This window comes from Dunckerocampus dactyliophorus, chromosome 8 (genome assembly GCF_027744805.1).
Source record: "Dunckerocampus dactyliophorus isolate RoL2022-P2 chromosome 8, RoL_Ddac_1.1, whole genome shotgun sequence".
Lineage (NCBI taxonomy): Eukaryota > Metazoa > Chordata > Actinopteri > Syngnathiformes > Syngnathidae > Dunckerocampus > Dunckerocampus dactyliophorus.
In genome coordinates, this window is record NC_072826.1 from 27797119 (window position 1) to 27821171 (window position 24053).

At 41.6% G+C, this 24053-nt stretch overlaps 1 protein-coding gene across 1 annotated transcript; it reads left to right on the forward strand.

The window, feature by feature from the left end:
- The first annotated feature begins 172 nt into the window (after window positions 1–172).
- On the forward strand, window positions 173–23050 carry LOC129186792 (NCK-interacting protein with SH3 domain-like). The gene is made up of 13 exons (XM_054785402.1): window positions 173–542; window positions 2391–2503; window positions 8876–9080; window positions 9459–9534; window positions 9610–10127; window positions 12472–12642; window positions 13086–13172; window positions 14152–14290; window positions 14374–14454; window positions 14543–14671; window positions 16421–16510; window positions 16599–16771; window positions 19985–23050. The coding sequence occupies exons 1-13, from the start codon at window positions 372–374 to the stop codon at window positions 20201–20203; spliced, it is 2172 nt and encodes a 723-aa protein (XP_054641377.1). The 5' UTR covers window positions 173–371; the 3' UTR covers window positions 20204–23050.
- The last annotated feature ends 1003 nt before the right edge of the window (window positions 23051–24053 follow it).

Genomic DNA, 24053 nt, shown 5'->3' on the forward strand with positions numbered 1-24053 from the left:
CGTAACGTATGACTTAAATCACACTATTTAGAAACTATAAGCGTGTATGTTGTTCGGTGTTGAGCTACACCACTGTTTATAAACATTAGCAAAATATGAAAAGGACGAATAGCTCTGCTTTTGATTAGTAAGCCTTGGGGCGTGTCTGGTGAACAAGAGCGCCCCAAGCGAGATTGAATGGTAAGAACAGGCAGCGATCATGTGACCGCTGGAGCTGCATTGTAAATAGACAGCAGGGGCCATGCCTTCATAACGTCTTTAAAAACACCGCAAAAGGTCACTTGTTTCCTTTCAGAGACTCCTTATCACCCTACGAGGATTTTCCGTACGGTTCCGCTTTATTCGGGGCGTCTAAAGTGTTAAACAACAACATGTACCGGTCTCTGTACGCCTTTCGATCTGCTGAGCCCAACTCGCTGCACTTCTCAGCCGGAGAAAGCTTCCTAATCCTGGAGAGGAGCAACAAACACTGGTGGTTGGGATCCCGGTGCAGCTCCGGTGAGACCGGTTATGTCCCCTCCTCATACATCGAAAAGATCCAGGTAAACAACACTTGTGATCGACTGAAAAATCTGGTGAAGGACAGCTGTCCCTGGATTATTAATGATCTATCTACTGTATCTAGGCCTTTCTATAAATCTCCGTGATTCAGCATGTGTACTTATTATTTACAAGATACTCTATGTGACCTACTTCAAAAACGCGAGTCACAGAGCCTCTATATGACATGAGCTCTCTGCTGTTTTTAAGGACCTCCAGTACTTCAAAACGCTAGTCAAAGATCCTTTGTATGACAGGAGTGATCTGCAGATTTTAGGAAGTACTGCAAAAAACTATGGCAGTCAAAGATCCTACCATAGGTGCACGCTGCTGTTTTTGTAGTCCTCTATATGACAGGAATGCTCTGCCGTTATTAAAGGGCATACTTCAAAAGTGCGAGTCAAAGATCCTGAATATGACAACAAAGCTCTGCTGGTTTTAAGTACCTACTGCAAAAAATGCCAGTTAAAAGATCCTCTATATTACAGGAGGGATCTACAGTTTTTAAGGATGTATTGCAAAAAATGCTAGTCAGAGATCTTACAACTGGTAGGCAATGCTGTTTTTATGTATCTACTGCAAAATGCTCATCAAAGATCTTCTGTTATGGCAGGAGCTCTCTGCTGTTGTACTTACAAAATGCTAGTCAAATATCTTCTGTATGACAGGAGCGATCTGCAGATCTTAGATAACTACACGAGTCAAAGATCCTACCATTGCTGTACGCTGCTGTTTTTTGTAGTCAAAGATCCTCTATTTAACAGGAATGCTCTGCTGTTATTAAAGGGCACACTGTACTTGAAAGGTGCCAGTCAAATATCCTGAATATGCTGTTTTTTGCAAAAAAATGCTAGTCAGAGAGTCAAAGATCCTCTATACAAGAGGCACGCGCTGCTGTTTTTATGTGAAAGATCCTCTGTATGACAGGAGCCCTCTGCGTTTTTTAAGGACTTACTGCATAAACGGTCGTCGAAGATCTTCTATACATAGGAGCGCGCTGCTGTTTTTGCAGTCAAAGACCTTTTTTATGACAGGAGCTGCAAAAATTCTAGTCAGAGATCCTCTACAAGTTCTTTGATCTCGTCTAATCAGAACTCATTTATAATGACTAGTTTATTTTTAATTTTATTATTTTTATTGTATTTATTAAAAAAATATTTTTTAATACATTTTCTCTGCCGCTTATCCTCACTAGAGTGGAATGTATGGAATGTATTCTTTTATTTATCTTTATTATTTGAATTATCATTTTAAATGATCTTCTAAACCATGGGTTGTCAAAGTGTCAGGTGGCACCATAACACCTCAGGGAGGTGCAGCAACCTGAGAAAAATAAAGAAAATGTTATTTTCCAAACCCGCGAAGTCAAAACAAATTGATTGTTAGTTCAACAGACTGCGGTGTGAGCACAAAATGCCAGTTTTTCGAGGAAGCCCCGTCTGTATTATATTCCCCGAGGGGAGGATCATTCATGTTCTCCACACTCGGTGTGTTGGCATGTTCCTGGAATGCGGATTTCCTTCCAGCGAACGAGTCCGAGCGTGCATCCTCTACCACATTGGAATGCTCTCTTCTCATTGGCTGTGCAGTTTCATTGAGCTCCAATTTGGAGTCTTGCTGAGCATGCGTCACACTGTCTGGTGAAAAGGCTGCTTTTTGTTTTCAGATAACTGACCCAATTCCCTCCTGTCACACACACACACACGCACACACACACACACACACACACACACACACGGTGCACGGCTCAAGGCAACAATGTACTTCTGTTGTGTTTAAAGTTTCATGCATGCATGAGTAAATATTTAATTCCTACAGCTCTTCATTTTTAGACTTTTTCTGTGTGCCAGGCTCCGGAGCAGGATGAAGTGTTGCAGTCCATCGACAGAGCTATCGAAGGCATTCACAATGTCGCCTTAAAGAATGGAGGCAAATACAATCTGGAGCAGCGGGATGTTCTACAGTGAGTGAAAATGCTCTTAACCAGCATGAAAACACTTGAGTACTTTCATTGTCCGTCGCATTCATAACTGACATGCTTAACTGTCGTACAAGTGTAAAAGGAAGTTAACCACGGCATGATGAAACCGTCAAACTAAAATGAAATAAAACTACTCGTCATTTGATGTCGCGTGATGTGGCCATCCCAATTTTTAACTTTATTAACAAGTGTAAAAAGAAGTTAACCCTCGTATGATTAGACGGTTAAAGCAGGGGGGGCCAGAGTGCGGCCTCAGGGGCCATTTGTGGCCCGCGTCTGTTGTTTTTTACATTCTAAAAATACAATTTATCGACAAAACAAAAAGGAAAAACAACAGCAGCAGCAATTTTACAAGAATAAAGTCAAAATATGAAGAGAAAAAAGTTGTAATCTAACAAGATTTTTTAAATTTTTATTTTAGGACAATACAGGCGTAGTATTATGAGGAAAAATCAGAGTGTTAGGGTTTAATTTATTTCGAACATGCCTACAGTATACATTGAATGCTTACAAGTCACAGTTTCACATGTCCGAAAAGGAGTAGGAAGAAGCAGATCTTATTTAATCCTACCCCCTCAATTTCTAATACATACCTACACTCACTCAAAAAATATAAACGCAACTCTTTTGTTTTTGCTCCCATTTTTTATGAGATGAACTCAAATATCTAAAACTTTTTCCACATACACAATATCACCATTTTTCTCAAATATTGCTCACAAATCTCTCTAAATTTGTGATAGTGAGTACTTCTCCTTTGCTGAAATAATCCATCCCACCTGACAGGTGTGCCACATCAAGATGCTGATTAGACACCATGATTAGTGCACAGGTGCTAGACTGCCCACAATAAAAGGCCACTCTGAAATGTACACATATATTTTTAAAAATCTATCCTATCCTTTGTCTGCTGTTAATAACCACATGCTTGCACTGTGAGTGTCACCTCATTTAATTTCTGTATTGAGCTGGCCCATGCAACAATTATATCGAGGTCCCATTGTTATTGAATGTACTCCTTCTAGCTGCATGGTTCTCTCTTGTAGATTAAATCCTCCATTGTCCTTATTTTCAAAGTCATGTGGTCTTTAATATGTACCCAGATGGCTGGTATCTTTTACAACAGGCACTCTTGCTTCTCCTGGGCCTCCATTTAGTTTGAAGAAGATTTTACCGTTGGTGCTCCAAGTGCTTTGTGTCTTTCCCCGCTTCCTCAAGTCCCATGCTTTCTTGGCGATGTTGCCATTGGGTTTTGTCCGATGCTCATTCATGTAGACGTTTGTGCCTCTCAGCTTCTTTCCCTGTTTCAGCAGTGCAGTTTTGGAATTCCCTGTTGGTGAACTTAATGAAGACAGGTGTGATGTTGTTTCTGCCATATAGTGAGACGCAAGTGTCGATGCTGTTGATATCTACATCCACCTGCTTTGATTGTAGGAAGTTAGCAATCTGTTGCTTTATTGAAGGAACATCTCATTTGGAGCCCTGTGAGGACCACATCATTCATTCGTGCATTCTGATCCATCTCCTCAATTAAGTTTTTCATTGGCTTAGTGAAATTCTCCTTTGCTTCCTTCTCTTCCTCAAAGCTGGTGCGAAAGGCAGTATTAGCCTTCAGTAGTGCCTTGATATCATCCTGTGGAATGTTGATATCATTGCGTATTGCTCTATTTTCTTCCATAGGGTCTCCAACCTCCTTAAAAACAGCATGCAAGACAGCTTCCATAGGGTTTATAGCCTCCTTGAGGGCAGTGCACAAGGCAGCGTTGTCTTCCAGTAGTGCCCTGATATCATCCTGCAGAACCCTAACACCCTTGCACAATGCTGTATTTTCTTTAGGGTTTTTTGCTTCCTTAAGAGCGGAGCGCAAGGCAGCATTGTCATTCAATAACACCTTAATATCGTCCTGTACAGCCTTGGTATCTTCCATAGGGTTTTTAAACTCCTTAAGAGCAGCGCTAAAGTTCGCATTTTCTTCTCGCAGCTCCTTGACTTCTTTTTTTAGTGCTTTGACAGCCTTGCTCAGTGCTTTATTTTCTTCCATAATGTATGTTATAGCCTGGCTCTGTCCTATATTTTCCTCCGTAATGTACTGTATGTGATCGCCATGTCTGTGCTCTATTTTCATAGAGGCTGTTGTAATTACTTTGAATTTCTGATTCCAGAAGCGATATATCCATCCTTATATTTGAATTTGAATTACAATTTTTCTCTGCTTTTAATTGCAGATTCTCATTTCCTTGCATTATCTGCAATAGAGTAATCTCTGGTGCCTTCTTCTCGAGAAAATCTGTAAATTCGGAGCCAGCATCATTTTGCTTTGTGTTTGGCATTGTTGCTAAGCAACTGCTTTGAACTTCAGCAGTTAGCCAGGTGGCTTGACTTGCTAGCAGGTATCGACATTTGTAAGTACCGTAAAGTACCGCACCCTCATTTTCAGGCTCATGGCGGGGAAAAAAAAATTTTAGTTCATAAATGCTCGCCAACTCTTTCATCTCAAATCAACATGCGTAAAGGTACTAAGCAATTTCAAAAAGAAGAAAGGAGAAATCTGCCGTCCATCAATTCATCTGCAATGGAATTACATAATGCTGCATTGCTTCAGTGTGAATTTGAATAAACTCCGTTTAATGTTTATTCAAGCATACACAAGCATTTTCAGCAACTGTAAAGCAGAGGGCGGTAAAGTCAAAGCAACTGTCTGACCCACAGACGGCTTCCCAAATGCGCTTCTGGTCAATTTCTCCCCGTATTTATAGCCAAATTCTGGCCTAGCGGACCCAAGCGTCCACGAACCTGCATCTAGCGGCGCCAAACTTTGACTGGGCTCGTAATATTTTGTGCAGCTCAAAACTTTCGGAGCGGTAGGAGGGACCATCAGCGGTGGCCGAGCGGATACGGCGTTGCCTTAACGGGGTCCAACTTCTGTTGAAATGGTGGTGAACGAGCGGTGATTCATTTTTTTCACCGCTCCAGCAAAGTTCAGGCGGTGTGACCGGGCTTGTAGTACGAATGATCTTCCGCTGAAGCGTTGTAGAAGAGTTGTCTGAGATTACTTTTCAGTCCGAGTCTGGTCACAGACCTGTCATCGTGTATAAACCGCACCCCGATTTTTTGCTTCTTATAGGTGGAAAAAAAGTGCGGTTTATACACGATGCTTTACGGTAGTTTAATTTCAAGGAACCTCTACCTCTCGCCTATCCAAGTTAAAGTTGGGGGATTCAGCAAGGAGTGCTGATCTTGTTCATGAAGTGTAGTCAGGAAAGCACCAATATAGTTAATATTTCCAGTATCTTCAACAGAGCTCCTGCCATACACGTCCTTCCCCGTCAAGGAAGAAAAAGAAACAAAAAAACCCTACAAATATTAAAGTAAAAAAATAAATGTTAAAGACAAAAGCTGTTGTTTTTTTTAAGTCATAATATTATGAGAAACAAACAAAACAGCTAATAAAGTTGTTTATTAAATTAGGTTGCGGAAAAAAATTAAAATGTTAGGAGAAAATATGATGGGAATAAATTTGTTATCACGAAGAAAGGTTGAAATATTTTGGGGGAAAAACAACAGAAAAATAGAAAAAAAAGTTGTATTCTAATGAGAAAAAAAGTTGCAGTTTTATGAGAATATGTTGTTCCCTCGTTTACCGCTGGGGATAGATTCCCAAAATAGCCCACAATAAGTGAAATCCGCGAAGTAGCCAACTATATTTATTTTACAATTATTCTATATGTTTTAAGGATGGCATTAACATTTTCTCACATTTCTCTCTTGTTTGAACACTCTCAAAGTTCAGATTTTGTTTGAATTTTAATGATCAACCGACTAGTCACATGACAGTGACTCACGCGTATTTCACTCCTCCGACCGTCGTCCTCGTCCTGGCGCCGTTAGGCTGTAGCGTTTTTGTATCCTTGTTAAAACATATTGCTCGAGTCGTCGTATTTTCCTCACACGGTTAGCTTCTTCTGTTTCTTCTATTGTGTACAGTATTGGCGGTTAGCAAGCAGCTTGCACGGTTAGCTAGTTTCGTAGCCATGACCACAACAGGAGACGGCACAAAGGAGATTGATTGACAATGGTCAGCAGCCAATCAGGACAAAGAAGACAATGGGGCGGTGCCGACAGAAGAGCGAGAATAGAGAGACACCGACGCCTCCTGCTAAAACACAGAACTACAACACTCAACTTTCCATTATGCACTTCTTCTTAAAGGGCCAGGCTCGGCCTGTAACAGTGGTCATACGCAGTAAAAAAAAAAAAAAGCACTAAAATTGCACCAAAAAAGCCGCGAAACAGCGAGTCTGCGAAATGTGAACCGCGATGGAGTGAGGGAACACTGTAAACTCATAGTATTAACAGGAAAAATACCGTCATCTTAGTAGCGTACAGTTGCAATATTAAAGAAATAACACAAACAAAACAAAGTTGTAATTACATTTTTGGACTATTATATAGGTTGTGGAAAAACTTATAATTTTATGGGAGTACAGTCAAAATATTATGAGAATAAAGTCATAATACAAGGAGAAAATGTACAAAAATTATTTCAGAAGGTGAAATATTTCGAAAACGGAAAATGTGGCCGCTATAGGCAGGTGGTCGTTATAGACAGGTTGTCGGCCATTTTGAATTTGTGCGCGCACATATTAACATGTCTGTGATTAGAAGCTTGTTGTGGGACTGTGGATAAAAGTTGTCAAGAACTACTAGGCTTGTTATTCTACACCACCCACAGAACAAAGCTGTGCTACTATGTACTTGTATACGGCAGAGTGTCATTACAGCTTTAGTTCATCGGGAAGTGACGGTGCGACGTCACGAGCAGGAGAGCTAGGCTCAGTGCTAGCTGTGAGTTTGGAGAGAGTTGGGAAGTGTGTTTATGTTGGCGTGGATGTAAAGTCCTGCAGTGTTCTCCGCTGTTAATAAAGCCATTAAAGTGCATCTGCGACGTGAGTTTCTCCTTCCCCACAACAAGCGGCATTACAGTATTGACCAATTGACCAATAAACGGTGTCACTGTCTGCAACAAGCTCCAAAGAAGACGGCTTTTTTTTATGTGGAACAACTGACAGTTTGTGTGGATCTTGTGAATGATTGTGACTGAGCTACGACTCAGTAATTAAAGTCTACACACGACGGCTTCATTGATTAAAAAATGAAACTTTTTCGTGCATGAAGCTTCTGCTTGAGTCTGTATTTTGGCCGCTATATGCGGTCAGATATTAACCAAGGGAGACAAAATGGGTGGCCGCTGGCCGCATTAGACAGGTGACTGCTATACACAGGGTCTATAACACATAAATTTTCTGCGGTTTTTTTTTTTGTGTGGCCGCAATAGGCAGGTGGCTGTTATATACAGGTGGCTGCTAAGACAGGTTTGACTGTATATGTCGCTCCCTCACTATATCGTTATATGCAGTATTGTGGTCACTAGGCATCAGCAATGTTATGAGACATCATGTTAGATTACATTACCTTTCACACTGCATGCAGACTGGCTACTGAGCCAGCAGAGCCGAGCCGACATGCCATGGCTGAGATCTAGTGGGAAAAAAAAGGTTCTTCTCTTATTCGGTGTGGAAGTGGTAGATTTTTGGTTTCTTTGTCCTTCTTCCCCACTCCGTTTGAAACAGCTGTCTGTTATGTACCTGCCGTGATGCCGTAGCCTGCGCAATATTGATGTAAACAAAGAATAATAGGAGTATAACAGTGACCATAGGGGTGTTATTTCATGTCTAGAGGGCTCTAATAATGTTAAAACCCATAGAAAGTCCTAAACAGGTTTTCTATGCTCTAACTAGGAAAATATTCAGTTCATTAATATTGAATCCTACTTCACGGAAATTCATTTAACACGGTCTGGAACCAGTTAAATAAGATAAAGGAGGGACGACTGTAATATGGTTTTTCAGCTAAATCACAAAGCTGGGATGCAGTTTTTTCTTGAAATATGGAATTTCTTAGCATATCTACGTGTGTTGCTTTACAAAATATCAAAGTGGCAAAGTTGCATCCTTTCATTTTTCACTATGTGGCCCTCGCTGGAAAAGTGTGGACACCCCTGCATTCAAGTAAAATAACTACTCATCCTTTGATGTGACATGATGTACTGTAGCATACCAATTTGCAAGGTCAACTGTCATACAAGTGTAAAAAGAAGTTAACCCTTGACTAATCAAACTTAAAAACAATAAATTGTGCCCTGATCCCACATGTCTGTAATGAATGTGTGAAAGGTTATTGTGTGTCATTTCCTGGTCTATGGTTATCATCACACTTGGCCACCGCATGGAATGCAATGCAGTGCAATGCACTGGCATGCAAGCTCGTACTAAAAAGTCCCTTCTTCTGTTGTAGAAAGTTGATCCATCACAGAAAGGAGACGCTGGCACGGCGGAGCCTTTCGGGTCACTCGCAGGGCCTCCCGGCTTCCAACAGCGAAATATCCCTCAGTCAGACTCCTCCGCCGCCCAATGGCCTTAACCGAGACTACGGAAAACAAGGAGGCGTGCCGCTATCAGGGAGCATGGACAGCATGCACACAGACCCGGGCGTTTATCAGGTACCATCCGACAGCTTTGTCACAAACAGTATCTCATGACAGTGAGTACACCCATTACACTGCAGCAATTTACAGTAAATCTACAGTAAATACCATAGAAGGTAAACTTGCTTACATACTTTAGAGTAGTCAGTGTGCAGCTTGTATAGATGTATAGTTACTATCCACTGAAAATGTGTAAAGAGCTGACAAGACAAGCAAGTAGAGCACGAGTGCAGCCAGTAACAGGGATCTGCGGTTCATTGCGGGGTAACCTGCTGTAGTATTGTCCTTTTGAGAAGAAAAAATAAAAATGCTTGATGAAATGTATGAGGGGGTCCTCACTTTTATGAGATACTGTCTTATTGGGGGATGCCTTGCATGCATCCCTTTCTGCAGGTGCCCCCGCAGCCCAGACGGGCAGCTCCCATAACGCCGCCCCCTCCTGAGAAACAGCGTAACAGCCGGCGTGCAGGTTAGTGTGCGTCTGTGTTGGAATAATCCTACGCTACTGAGAATTCGCTGTAACTGGAGCTGTCTTTCCCTGCAGAGCCCGACGTCCCCTCCAGAGTGTCCTCTCTCCCTCCGTCCCCGGTCCCCTCCCTCACAATCAGCACCACTTCTTTAGAGTCTGGCTCCTCCCACTCTGCACTGTCCTCCGACGTCAGCCTGCCAAGTGTCTCCAGCACCCCCCCTCCCCCGGTGCCATCCCGCGTCAAGCCCGCCGGCGCCGCCGTGCCACTTCCAGACACCCCCCCTCAGTCTGCCCCAGTCAAGAGCCCGGCCCCTCAGCCTCCTCAGCCGGCTGCCGAAGAGGAGCAGCCGGAGGGAGAGTGGCCGGTTGCCCCCCCGTCTGTCGCCGAGAGCCCCCCCGGCAGCCCGGCTCCCTTCGAGCCGGTTCCCCCGACCATCGGGGCGGAGCTGATCGAGCTGGTGCGGAAGAACACGGGCTTGAGTTACGAGCTGTCGCGGGTGGCTGTGGGGGTGGTGGTGGGCCACCTGCAGAGCACCCTGCCTCGCGCCTCCGCCGCCCTGGAGCGAGTTCTGGTGTCGCTGGTGGAGAGCAAGGTTAGACTTGTTTTCGTGAAGTCATTCCGTGTCACGCTCACAGTTTAGCGTTACAGCTCAGGCTGCTTTTAGCTGTGAGAAAGTTTGCGTGGGGGGGCGTTGGCATGTCATTCACTCATTTCCTGCAAGCTGTACAATGATCCAATGATACATGAGCACGCTGACCTCCGCCAAGGCTCAAACATTTGTCACCTGGGGTTCCAACTAAATGTAACACGACTGTACACAAGCACAACAAATTACTCACTTAATAGCACTTGACAAAACAGCTGAACACATTTAAAAGAGGAAATGTAATTGGAATGTTACGTCTTGCAACCCGGCACCAGTAAATTAGATTTTAAGTAGGACGCATTTGTTCCATCTTTTAAGATGGAACACATGGTGCCTTCCCGGTCTTTTTGCATAGGAAATAATGGAAAGAGAATTCATCTGTTCCTGGGTCGAGTTGTTTCCACATTAAACATCATTTAAAAGTAACAGTTTAACATCTTTAAAGGAAAACTGCACTTTTTTTCGGAATGTTGCCCATCATCCACAATCTTAACATGGGACAAGAACACATGTCTTTCTCTTTTCTGTGCGTTCTAAAGATATAAAAACAGGTCAAAAGAGGCATTCATGACTGCATGTAATGGGACACACCTATGCCGCCTACAGAGACCGCTAATAAAACACCCCCAAAAACTTTCAACAAGATTTTATGGTTTTATATACAGTGGTGTGAAAAAGTGTTTGAGTTTTTATTTATTTATTTATTTTTTTGCTTGTTTGACACACTTAAATGTTTCAGATCACCAAACAAATTTAAATATTGACAACACAACTGAACACAAAATGCAGTTTTTAAATGAAACTTTATTATTGAGGGGAAAAAATCCAAACCTACATCCCCCTCCCATTTATAAATATATTTCGAAAGCTTTGGGACTCCAGCCAACCACAGTGAGAGCCATTATCCACAAATGGCAGAAACATGGAACAGTGGTGAACCTTCCCAGGAGTGGCCGGCCAAGCAAAATGAGCCCAAGAGCACAGCGACGACACATCCAAGAGGTCACAAAAGACCCCACAACAACATCCAAAGAACTGCAGGCCTCACTTGCCTCAGTTAAGGTCAGTGTTCATGACTCCACCATAAGAACGACACTGGGCAGAAACGCCCTGCATAGCAGAGTTCCAAGACCAAAACCACTGCTGAACAAAAAGAACAAAAGTTGAACTTTTTGAAAGGGTTGTGTCCCATTACATCCGGCGTAAAAGTAACGCCGCATTTCAGAAGAAGAACATCCATCCATCCATTTTCCTAGGCTTATCTAGGTCTGGATCGCGGAAGCAGCAGTCTCAATAGGGAAGCCCAGACTTCCCGTTCCCCGGCCACCTCCTCCAGCTCCACCGGGAGGACACCAAGACGTTGCCAGGCCAGCTGTGAGACATAATCCCTCCAGCGTGTCCTAGGCCTTCTCCCGGCTGGGCATGCCAGGAACACCTCACCAGGGAGGCGTCCTGGAGGCATCCGGACTAGATGCCCGAGCCACCTCAATTGACTCCTCTTGATGTGAAGGAGCAACGGCTCTACTCTGAGCCCCTCCCGGATGACCGAGCTCCTCACCCTATCTCTTAGGGTGAGTCCAGCCACCCTACGGAGGAAACTCATTTCAGCCGCTTGTATCCGCGATCTCGTTCTTCAGTCACGACCCAAAGCTCATGATCATAGGTGAAAGGAACATCATAGCAACAGTGAAATGTGGTGGTAGTGTGATGGTTTGTGACCTCAAGCTGAAAGCAACTTGGGTTGTGCAGCAGGACAATGATCCAAAACACACCAGCAAGTCCACCTCTAATGGCTGAAGACTTTGGAGTGGCCTAGTCCAAGTCCTGACCTGAATCCTATTGAGATGCTGTGGCATGACCTTAAAAAGGCGCTTCATGCTGGAAAATTCTCCAATGTGGCTGAATGACAACAATTCTGCAAAGATGAGTGGGCCAAAATTCCTCCCCAGCGCTGTAAGAGACTCATTGCAAGTTATCACAAACGCTTGATTGCAGTTGTTGCTGCTAAGGGGGGCCCAACCACTTATTAGGTTTAGGAGGCTCACTTTGTCACACAGGGTTATGTAGGTTTGGATTTCTTTTCTCCCTTAATAATAAAAAGTTTCATTTAAAAACAGCATTTTGTGTTCTGTTGTGTTGTGTCATTGAGGAAGCAGATCTTATATGAGATCATGTCTTAGCAATTACTAGAATAGATTGTTCATTCCCTGTCTTTAAATGTCACCATTTTGCAACAGGGAGCGAGAGTAATAATAATACTACAATAAGTGGACGTGGTCTCTCTGTGCAGGACTCCAGCGCAGCGTTGCCGCGGGGTCAGGTGTGTCACGACGAGCAGCGGCTGGAGGTCATCTTCGGCGACCTTGCCCGCCACCGGGACGACTCCCAGCAACGCAGCTGGGCGCTTCACGAAGACCACGCCCTCATCGCGTGCTACCTCGAAGAGCTCCTCAAGATACTGGTAATAGACAGCGCCGCCTTCAGGTCACCCCACACATTCTTCTACTGGTTTTAGGTCAGGGTTCTCGGTGGTGGTGGTGATCTTTGCTCTGTGTTTGTGCTTGTTGCCACGCTGGACGCTACGCCATCCCTTGATACAACTATAATGTAATGCAAGCTTTTCTGCGGGTGAACGTATAATCCGCCCACGGGACAGATCCTGCTTCAAATTCCAGACATGTCTGATGGGATCAGACAGGCCAGTTTACAGACCCCACCGTGTTATTAAAGTCAACGTGACAGCCTGCCAAATCTCTCTGGTTGGCATTCCCCCCCGCCTCAACTAAAACGCCCGATGGATCCTGCGATGTGTTCAGGGACCAGACAGACTATGGAGCATGTAGTTAGCAAGGGAGGTCTGTGTTTTATTGCTGATGCCGTAAAAGCTGCTTGTGTGTTTTTCAGACCGATGCCGATCCCGAGGTGTGTAAGAGGATGTGCAAGGCCAGCGACTACGAGAACGTGCTCTCTCTAGTTTCCTACTATCAGATGGTGAGAATAACCTTTTATGGCTATTTTTCATCTATCATTTGCAGTTGATATATACACATGTGTTATTTTTAAGTGGGAAAAACACAACCAACAGTGTAAGCAACCCTACCCTAGTTTTATAATAATTTTATAATGATGTATTATTTTAATATACTGTATGTATTAGGTCAATTATATTACCAAATGAGTATGAATGTAAATTACAATTTTATAATATTTAATATTATATGTATTTTATTATGCTAACTAAATCCTAATTACAAAATAGCTAATACAATATAATATGTATTAAAATAAAAAAATACTGATATTAAAAATGTATATATATATATATATATATATATATATACACACACACACACACACACACACACATATATATATATATATATATATATATATATATATATATATATATATATATATATATATTTGGCAATATAGTAAAACATACATTACATTATATTATATGTTATGTTATGTTATTAGATTTAATTAATTATTCTAATTAAATACTAATTACAAAATAGTTACTACAATGCAATGTGTATTATATTAATATTCTAAGAAACATAACACTGAAAAGAAAATAATTAATACAAATCATAAAATCATTTCAAATAATATTTGAAAACAATCAAATAAGAGTGTGATATGTTATTTTTGGCTCAGTATTTAGCTTTTCCCTTTCAAAGTCCACCAGAAACGTCAGCTTTCCAGATGCCATGTGTGCTCTGCATGCAGTGTGTGTCGTGGTATGGTGGTTTCATCCATGGTAAGTCTAAATTTGAGGCGTTTGTTTAAGTCATTATTTGGGTAACGCCCTCAATTAGAGCAGAGACCACCACCATTTGAGGAAGGATCCTGTACATTATGTTGTTGATTTTAGCGACTCTCGTCTAGAAATCACCGTGCAGTGCAACTTGTCACATTAAGTAAGAGGCTTTGGTGTGTCTGTTGCTGTCATGTGACGGCGCAGGAGCTCCGCGTGACTTTGCGCCTGCTGCTGCTCAAAGTGTTTGGTGCAATGTGCAGCCTGGATGCTGCTCTCATCTCCACCCTCCTCAACTCCATCCTCCCCATGGAGCTGGCCAGGGACTTACAGACAGACACGCAAGGTGGGAGTGACCTCACTGGTCCACTAAACTCACATATACTGTACATTTCTTGGTATACTGTATGTGTGCTCGTCTCCGTTCAGAGCACCAGAAGATGTGTTACACAGCCTTGGTGCTTACCATGGTTTTCTCAATGGGAGAACAGGTGCCATATCATCACTACGGTAGGTGATGGCAAGTGAAGCACAAGCACAAACTCGTCTCGATGTGTGACATTGTCGTGTGTGTGTGTGTGTGTGTGTGCGCGCGCAGAACACTTGAACGCTGACTTTGTTCAGTTCCTGCTGGATGTGGTGGAAGACGGACATCCCGCCGATGCCACGGAGCAGCTGCCGGACATCTTCCTCAACCTGCTGCTGGCCTTCAACCTGCACCACACAGGTAGTCGGACGACAAGACTCACTTTGGATTTTCACTAAATTGCACAGTCGTTCCTCGTTATATCGCGGTTTGAATATCGCTCCGTCATTATGTTGCGCTGTTTCAAAAAATAATTAATAAATGATGGCTGTTGCGTGGTTCACTACGGCGTAGTATTAGTCAAACAGTATTGAAATACAAGTTACACTGGTGTGAAAAAGTGTTTGCCCACTTCCTGATTTAACTGGTTGGGCCCCCTTAGCAGCAACAACTGCAATCAAGCGTTTGTGATAACTTGCAATGAGTCTCTTACAGCGCTGTGGAGGAATTTTGTCCCGCTCATCTTTGCAGAATTGTTGTCATTCAGCCACATTGGAGGGTTTTCCAGCATGAAGCACCTTTTTAAGGTCATGCCACAGCATCTCAATAGGATTCAGGTCAGGACTTGGACTAGACCACTCCAAAGTCTTCATTTTGTTGTTCTTCAGCCATTCAGAGGTGGACTTGCTGGTGTGTTTTGGATCATTGTCCTGCTGCACAACCCAAGTTGCTTTCAGCTTGAGGCCACCAACAGATGGCCGGACAGTCTCCTTCAAGATTTTTTGGTAGTCAGCAGAATTCGTGGTTCCATTTATCACAGCAAGTCTTCCAGGTCCTGAAGCAGCAAAACAGCCCCAGACCATCACACTACCACCACCACATTTTACTGTTGGTATGATGTTCTTTTTCTGAAATGTGGCTTTAATTTTACGCCAGATGTAATGGGACACACACCTTCCAAAAAGTTCAACTTTTGTCTCGTCAGACCACAGAGTATTTTCCCAAAGGTCTTGGGGATCATCAAGATGTTTTCTGGCAAAATTGAGACAAGTCTTAATGTTCTTTTTGTTCAGCAGTGGTTTTGGTCTTGGAACTCTGCTATTCAGGCTGTTTTTGCCCAGTGTCTTTCTTATGGTGGAGTCATGAACACTGACATTAACAAAGGCAATTGAAGCCTGCAGCTCTTTGGATGTTGTTGTGGGGTCTTTTGTGACCTCTTGGATGAGTCGTCACTGCGCTCTTGGGGTCATTTTGATTGGCCGGTCACTCCTGGGAATGTTCATCACTGTTCCATGTTTTGGCCATTCGTCTCTCACTGTGGTTGGCTGGAGTCCCAAAGCTTTAGAAATGGCTTTATAACCTTTTCCAGGGGCCGCACGGTGGTCTAGTGGTTAGCATGTTGGCCACACAGTCACAGTCTGGAGATTGGGAAGACCTGGGTTTGAGTCTCCCTTCTCCCTACTCCGGTTTCCTCCCACATTCCAAATGCATGTTAGGTTAATTGGAGACTCTAAATTGTCCATAGGTATGAATGTGAGTGTGAATGGTTGTTTGTCTATATGTGCCCTGCCATTGGCTGGCGACCAGTCCAGGGTGTTCTCCGCCTGTCGCCCAAAGTCAGCTGGGATAGGCTCCAGCATGCCCCCGCGACCCTAAAGAGGAGAAGCAGCATAGAAAATGGATGGATGGAACCTTTTCCGGACTGATAGATCTGTTAATCTCAGTTAAGTTATGTTTTAATGTGTGGGGCAATCACTTTTTCACACAGGGTAGGTAGGTTAGGGTAGGTTTGGATATTTTTCCTCCCTTAATAATAATAATAATAATAAAAAGTTTGATTTAAAAACTGCACACGGCCCGTGGCGGAAACACAAGACACATGAAGGATGAGCATTCCAAAGTACGCCGTGACGGCCTCTCATTTGTCTTTTGCACGTCTTTATCCCGCAGTGCCGAGCAACAACGTGATCATGCAGCAGCTGAAGAAGAAAAACGTCAAGATTCTATCAGAGAAAGCGCTGCTGCTCCTCAACCGAGGAGGTACGCTGTGTTATTTACACTTTTCTTCACATCACCGCAGCGATGATGTCACCGCATGACATCACTGTGTGTGTTTGCTCCCGTGCAGACGACCCGGTGTGCATGTTCAAACACATGCCGCCCGCCCCGCACGCCGTGCTCAAGTTTCTGCAGGATGTCTTTGCTAGCCGAGAGACGGCCGACATCTTCTACCGCACGGACATGATGGTGATGATTGACATAGCCGTGCGGCAGATTTCTGACCTTTCACCTGGAGATAAGGTGAGTACGGTTTTTCAGTTCGGGGTTTTTCCGCAGTGGTGTCCCTTTCGGGCTACTATGCAACTTCATTCAAGATTTCATCAGACAGATGAAAAAAATTATTTAAAAAAATATAAAAACATTGTATTATAAATATACAGTAAGTTAATTGTATAATTGAATAATATATAATACTTTTTATACATGTATATATATATTTTTTAAATAAACAGGTAAGATTCAAGATTCAAGAGAGCTTTATTGTCATGTGCATAGTACAACAGCAGTTATACCATGCAATGAAAATCTTATTCTGTTCATCCTCCCAAGAAAAGAAAGAAAACAAATGAAAGAATAAGAACATAAGAAACATAAACACATAAACATAAATACCAATAAATTAAGCAACAACAACAGAAGAGACATTAATACAAGTAAATAATACAAATAAATAAATAAATAAAGTGCTATGAGTGTGTGCGTGTGTTGCGTGCGGCGTGTGCGAGTGCTTCGTTGAGGAGCCTGATGGCCTGTGGGTAAAAGCTGTTTGCCAGCCTTGTGGTCCTGGACTTCAAACTCCTGTAGCGTCTGCCTGACGGTAGGAGTGTGAATAATGAGTGTTGTGGATGTGTGCTGTCCTTGATGAGGTTGTGTGTTCTTCATAGGACTCTAGATTTATAAATGTCTTGCAGTGAGGGGAGGGCTGCCCCAACAATGTTCTGTGAGGTCTTGATCACCCGCTGGAGTGCCTTCCTATCACGTGTTGTACAGTTACCGTACCAAACAGTGATGGAGGCGGTAAGGACACTTTCGATAGTGCATCTGTAGAAGCAACTCAGGATTGTGGTGGACATGCCAAATTTCCTCAGTCTTCTCAGGAAGTACAGTCTCCTTTGGGACTTCTTCAGAATTTGTTGGGTGTTGTGAGACCAGGTGAGGTCCTCGCTGATGTGTGTGCCAAGGAACTTGAAGGTTTTCACCCTCTCCACCTCAGTCTCACCAATAAACAGGGGTCCATGCGGCTCCTTTTCCCTTGTTCTTGGGTCGATGATCATCTCTTTAGTCTTATCTGTATTGAGAAGGAGATTGTTATCACGACACCAAACTATGAGGTCCGCCACCTCTCTTCTGTATGATGTTTCAACACCACCAGTGATCAGTCCGATGACTGTAGTGTCATCTGCAAATTTAATGATGCTGGTGTTGTTCTGGGAGGCCACGCAATCGTAGGTGAAGAGCGTGTAGAGGAGTGGACTCAGCACACACCCCTGTGGGGTCCCAGTGCTCACAATTCTTGAGCTGGATGTGCAGTTGTGGACTCTGACTGACTGGGGCCTGCCTGTGAGAAAGTTAAACACCCAGTTACAGAGGGAGGGAGACAGGCCAAGTGTGAGGAGCTTATCTGTGAGTTTGTGGGGGCTGACTGTATTAAAAGCAGAGCTATAGTCTATAAATAGCATTCTGACGTATGTGTCCTGGCCCTGTAGGTGAGAAAGGGCTGTGTGGATGGCAGTGTTGACTGCATCATCCGTGGACCGGTTCTGGCGATATGCAAACTGTAGAGGGTCCACAGTTGCCGCCGGGATGCTCTTTTTGATGTGGGTCATGACTAATCTTTCAAAGCACTTCATAACAATAGGAGTGAGTGCTATAGGGCGATAGTCATTCAAGCAGGTCACGTTGCTCTTCTTGGGTACGGGCACTATGGTGGTGCACTTTTCCGTATTAATGTGTCTTACTTGGGTTGCCTTTTTTTTTTAGATAATAGTTATCAAATAATGTAATTAAAGTATTGTATATCTTGTAAAAAATATATAAATATTAATTTGTCATTAAAGCAAAGGTTGCGTCAGTATTAAGTTGTTTTGTATTATTTTATAGCTTTTTTAATGTTATGTTATTTTTTTTAACAAATTTGCTTTTTAACTGAATTTTACAGGTTATGATTCACTTTTTTGCTAAATTTGTTTCAAATATTTCATGTTTTTCTTTTTTTTTTTACATGAAAAAAAACATGCACTTGTTTTTTTTAACTTTCTCTTTCCAGTGCATATAAAAGTACTTTATTGTTTTGTATTATTTGAGTGTATTTTTACTTTATTTTTTGTAACAAATCAGTTTTTTTCATTGAATTATACAGATAATAATATTTTTGGGGAAAAATTAATTTCAAATATTCCAATATTTAACTGAAAAACTTTTTACAGTTTCTCTTTCCATTATACTGTATAGATTAAAATGTTATTTTTTAACAAATCAGTTTTTTTCATTGAATTTTGCAGATTATATTTTTTTTTTTCAAAATTAGTTTCAAATACTTCTTGTGTCTTAATTTTTTTTTACATCAGAAAATCCTACACTTTTTTTACGCTTTCCTTTTCCACTATATATATATAAAAGTATTTTATTGTTTTGTATTACAGTATTTGAGAGTATGTTTTTACATTTTATTTTATTATTTCATTTTTTTGACAAATTAATTTAGTTTAAATTGAATTTTACAGGTTATAATTCACTTTTTGTTTTTTGTGCAAAATTAGCTTCAAATATTTCTTGTGTCTTAATTTTTTTACATTAGAAAAACATACTTTTTTTGCACCTCCTTTTTCCAGTATATATAGCAGTATTTTATTGTTTTGTATTAGAGTATTTGAGAGTAAAAATTTTTTTAAATTTTTCTAAATTGAATTTGACAGGTTATAATTCACTCTTTTTTTTTACATCAGAAACTTTTTGTACACCTTCTCTTTTCAGTATGTGTAACACTATTTTGTTGTTTTGTATTATTTGACAGTGTTTTTATTTTACAATTTTATTTTATTTTTTTTTTAAACAATTTTTTTATATTTAATTTTACAGGTTATAAGGCCCTCTTGTTTTAAATATTTCCCTTCTTGTGTGTTGTGTCTCTTTCCGGTGTGTACATAAAACAGTAGTTTGTTGTTTTATTTGAGAGTATTTTTTTTTTACATTTTTATTTTATTATAAACTAGTTAGTTTTTTCCATTGGATTTTACAGATTCTGATTCACTTTTGTTTTTTTGTTTTTTTGCAAAAAAAATGTTACATCAGAAAAACATGCATTTATTTATTATTATTATTATTATTATTATTATTATTATTATTATTATTATTATTATTATTTATTTTATTTTTTTTTCCACCTTCTCTTTCCACAGTATATTGTTTAGCCTCTTAAAGTACCCCCCCGGTGTCTAAACTCTGTATTCACAGCTGCGGATGGAGTATCTCTCCCTTATGCACTCCATCATGCGCTCGACGGATTACTTCGAGCACCTGCACCGCCTCTCCGACCTGCAGGGGGCGCTGCAGAGGATTCTCAGGGAGGAGAATGACCCAGGGGAGGATGAAGGGAGCGCTACGGCCAAACAGATGGATAAGCTAATTGTACAGCAGATCTACAAGGAGTTCCCGCAGATGAGCCAAGCCTAACTAACCATCGGAGTAACACACACACACACACACACACACACACACACACACACACACACACCCACACACACACACACATAGTCCACCGCAGGGAGGCGCAGTCTGGAAAACTGATGCCCTTTGGATGCTGAATGCCGAGAAATGCAATCACTCATGCCAGTGTTTCCTTGGACTCTGCTGCAGCGTGCATGCGATGTGGTGGAATTCTTACAGATTTGACCACATCTGATGATGACTTTGATTTGAGTGTGACGCGCTTGTGTGTTTGTTTGAGTGAGTGAGAGGAAAATGCACAAGATGCCCGTGAGGTTTAGTCTCAGCTGTAACCGAAACAATAGCAATTAGCAATAACGAGCCTCTTTTACTTCAAAGGTCCCATATTGTCGTATTTTCAAGTGTCCCACAGTAAAATCTAGCCTTGACGCTGGAATCTAGACGGTTTAAAAGTGTTTTAATAAGCCCTACTTTGTGTGTCTGTAGCTGTAATGCTAATCATGAAGGTTCATTTGTTTCTTTACTACCAAACATCTTTTGCACACTGAATTGATGCTACTGAATTCTTGCATCTGCATTTTTGCTTTTTTTTTTTTTTTTTTACATCAAATGATGCTGAAAATGTCTTTGACTAAAAATTCATGTGTTAAAATTTCAGTTTGTGAAAATAGTGTTTTAAAATGTAGTTTGTAAAACTTCAGTTCACAAAAGTTCAGTGTAAAAAAAAATAAAATAAAAAATCGGTGCAAATAATTATGATGTTTCAAAACTCACACGTCCGGTTTGTGTAAGACCTGTGTCACGTGACGATGCACTTTATACCGGATTGGCTGAGACAATCGATTTATTCAGCCTTCATCTGAATGCGAACTTTGAAACATCAAATTCGCTTTGACCCAATTTTTTTGCACTGAATTCTTATCAAATGAACTGTTAAACTCCATATTTTAATAAACAACATTTCAAAACACTTGCATTTTTGTATAGAAATGTTTACTTTTTAAAAAAAAGTAACATTTTCAGTATAAAATCAGATCAAAATCAGTTCGCAAAAAAAAATCAGTTACATTAATTCAGTGTGAAAAAAAGGCTTTGGTGATTAAAAAAATAAACAAAAAACTTTCATATTAATGTGCTGTGGGTGTCCACGCCTGCCTCTGACAGTGGGTGTGGCTTCAAGAAGCGCTTTGTGCACTTTATCCTCTTTTCCCAATGTTACAGATGCCATATATCACATAGAACTACGTGACCTTAAAGGACGACTGCACTCATCATCCACAATCCTGACTTGAGACATGAACACACGTCGTTGTTTTTTCTCTGCATTCTATAGATATAAAAACCGCTAAAAAGAGGCAGCGTAATGGGACACACCTATACTGCATATAAAGCCTTCTGAAAAAACCTCCAAAAAGCGCCAACAACGCTCCATTTACATAATGTGAGCTGCATATCAACCAAGCTACAGCGACATTGTCATTATTGTTGTTAACACTGTTACGCCCAAGAACTACGTTACTGGCGTAGTGACACCTCGCCACATCGCACCGGCTAGCTACTTGCTGGCCTCAGGCCACTAGAAAAGGTAACGCTACATACTGAAACTGCCGCCACTGCTGCTGTGTCTTTGTTTTTGAGTTTGGAAAAGTTAACGCTAGGTGTCGCGCTCCTTTCTATGTCGCTATGTGAAATCATTGCGCCCAGGAAGGACGTTCCATTAATGCTTAAAATCACCAAAGTACGGCAAAATACTGTAAGTATTACATGCTATCATGAATGTACCTGCTACTACATGCTCACAACATGGATATAAAACCATAAAACATTTTTGGAGGTGTTTTAATAGCGAGGTTTGTAGGTGAAATAGGTGTGTCCCATCACATGCATTTAATTAGCTGCCTCATTTTATCTGTTTTTTATCTTTAGAACACACAGAAAAGAGAAAGACGTGTTCATGTCTCACATAAGGATTGTGGATGATGGGCAAAATTCCCCCCCAAAAATGCAGTTTTTCATGGAAGGAGTGGGACAGAAGGACAAATGTTTGCTAGGTTAGCCCATTCGCTGAAGACAATTAACATGATCAAACTTTACAGCAGAGCTCCAGGGTGCATTTTAAGATGCGTAGCGAAGCCTTTTTTTGTTTTTGTCATGTTTGATGCTCATAAAGAGGCTCTCGGGTAACACATGACTGTCAGAACATCATTAAAAAGTCACTTTTGAAGAATAGGGGACCTTTCAAGTAACACATTCGAACCAACGATGCACTCAACTGTTATTTTGCTGAAAGAAATGCACATTTACGAGCATATACTTTTAAAAGTGACTTCACCCTTCCCACCCCTGGGGTGGTTGATCAAAGCTTGTGACTAGACGAACTTGTTTCTTTACCCATGAAGCTCCGAATCAAGCAGAACAAGATGAGCAAGTTGTTGGCACATATCATTCAACAGAACGGTTAGCAGTGCGCTCACTCGTGCAAAAGCTCCTCAAGCATCAGGATGGTTGACTTTCTATCTTAAGGGACTGGAGTGTGTGCTTTCCCACAATGCTGCATTTAAAGTGTCAATAGAGCCGTGTACCGTAGCTTCTGCTGATGTTCTTGCACTTACCGTGTGAGCTAACGTGGCCGCTTTCTCTTTATCATCCACTGAAACCCAAGACAAAGTTGTTCAAGTTTACCGACTAATAATTGAACATGTTTTTCTTCACGCTGTATTGTGGTTGGCCGTGTTCTCTTACTTTGCAAGCTCACATGATCTTTTCTTTGTGTCTGTGACATGCTTCCATAATTCTAATATTGTTGGACGTCATTCTGAAGTGATATCAGTTTTTTATATCGTGTTCAAACGTCCATCAGTTGTCTTGTTTACAGCCAGTGTGAGAGAAGCGAACGTGTCCCCTTCCTTGTTTAGCTCAAATAACATGCAAGAGGAAAACTAATAAAGTTATTTTTAAAAGTGGAAGCCGTTTGCTTGGTGTATTTGTCAAATCGACAGTGCAGTACTTGCTGGTGTGTTTTGGATCATTGTCCTGCTGCACAACCCAAGTTGGTTTCAGCTTGAGGTCACCAACAGATGGCCGGACATTCTCCTTCAGCACAATTCATGCTTCCATTTATCAGAGCAATTCTTCCAGGTCCCGAAGCAGCAAAACAGCTCCAGACCATCACACTACCACCACCATATTTTACTGTTGGTATGATGTTCTGTTACTGAAATGTGACGTTACTTTTACACCAGATGTAATGGGACACACACCTTCTAAAAAGTTCAACTTTTGTCTCGTCAGACCACAGAGGATTCATCAAGATGTTTTCTGGCAAAACTGAGATGAGCCTTAATGTTTTTTGTTCAGCAGTGGTTTTGGTCTTGGAACTCTGCCATGCAGGACGTTTCTGCCCAGTGTCTTTCTTATGGTGGAGTCATGAACTCTGACCTTAACTGAGCCAAACGAGGTCCGCAGTTCTTTGCATATTGTTGTGGGGTCTTTTGTGACCTGTTGGATGACTCGTTACTTCGCTATTGGGGTCATTTTGGTTGGCCGGCCACAACCACATAAAAGATCAGATTTTAACAAAACACCTAAATTGGGCATCATAACCTGCAGTGCCAATACAATAAACCGTTGCTGCTCTCTTGGGGTCATTTTGGTTGGCCACTCCTGGGAAGGTTCACCACTGTTCCATGTTTTCACCATTTGTGGACAATGGCTCTCACTGTGGTTTGCTGGAGTCTCAAAGCTTTACAAATGGCTTTGAAAGGTGTGAAAGCTTAGAAATGGCTTTATAACCTTTTCGAGACTGATAAATCTCAATCTGTTATGTTTTTTTGGGGTGGGGGGAATGTAGGTTTGA

Excerpts from the sequence above, each read along its gene's own strand:
- LOC129186792 (XM_054785402.1), top strand. The coding sequence starts at position 372 with ATGTACCGGTCTCTGTACGCCTTTCGATCTGCTGAGCCCAACTCGCTG. Across the intron at positions 9,535-9,609 it reads GCGTAACAGCCGGCGTGCAG|AGCCCGACGTCCCCTCCAGA; the intron begins GTTAGTGTGCGT and ends CTTTCCCTGCAG. Across the intron at positions 16,772-19,984 it reads ACCTTTCACCTGGAGATAAG|CTGCGGATGGAGTATCTCTC; the intron begins GTGAGTACGGTT and ends CTGTATTCACAG.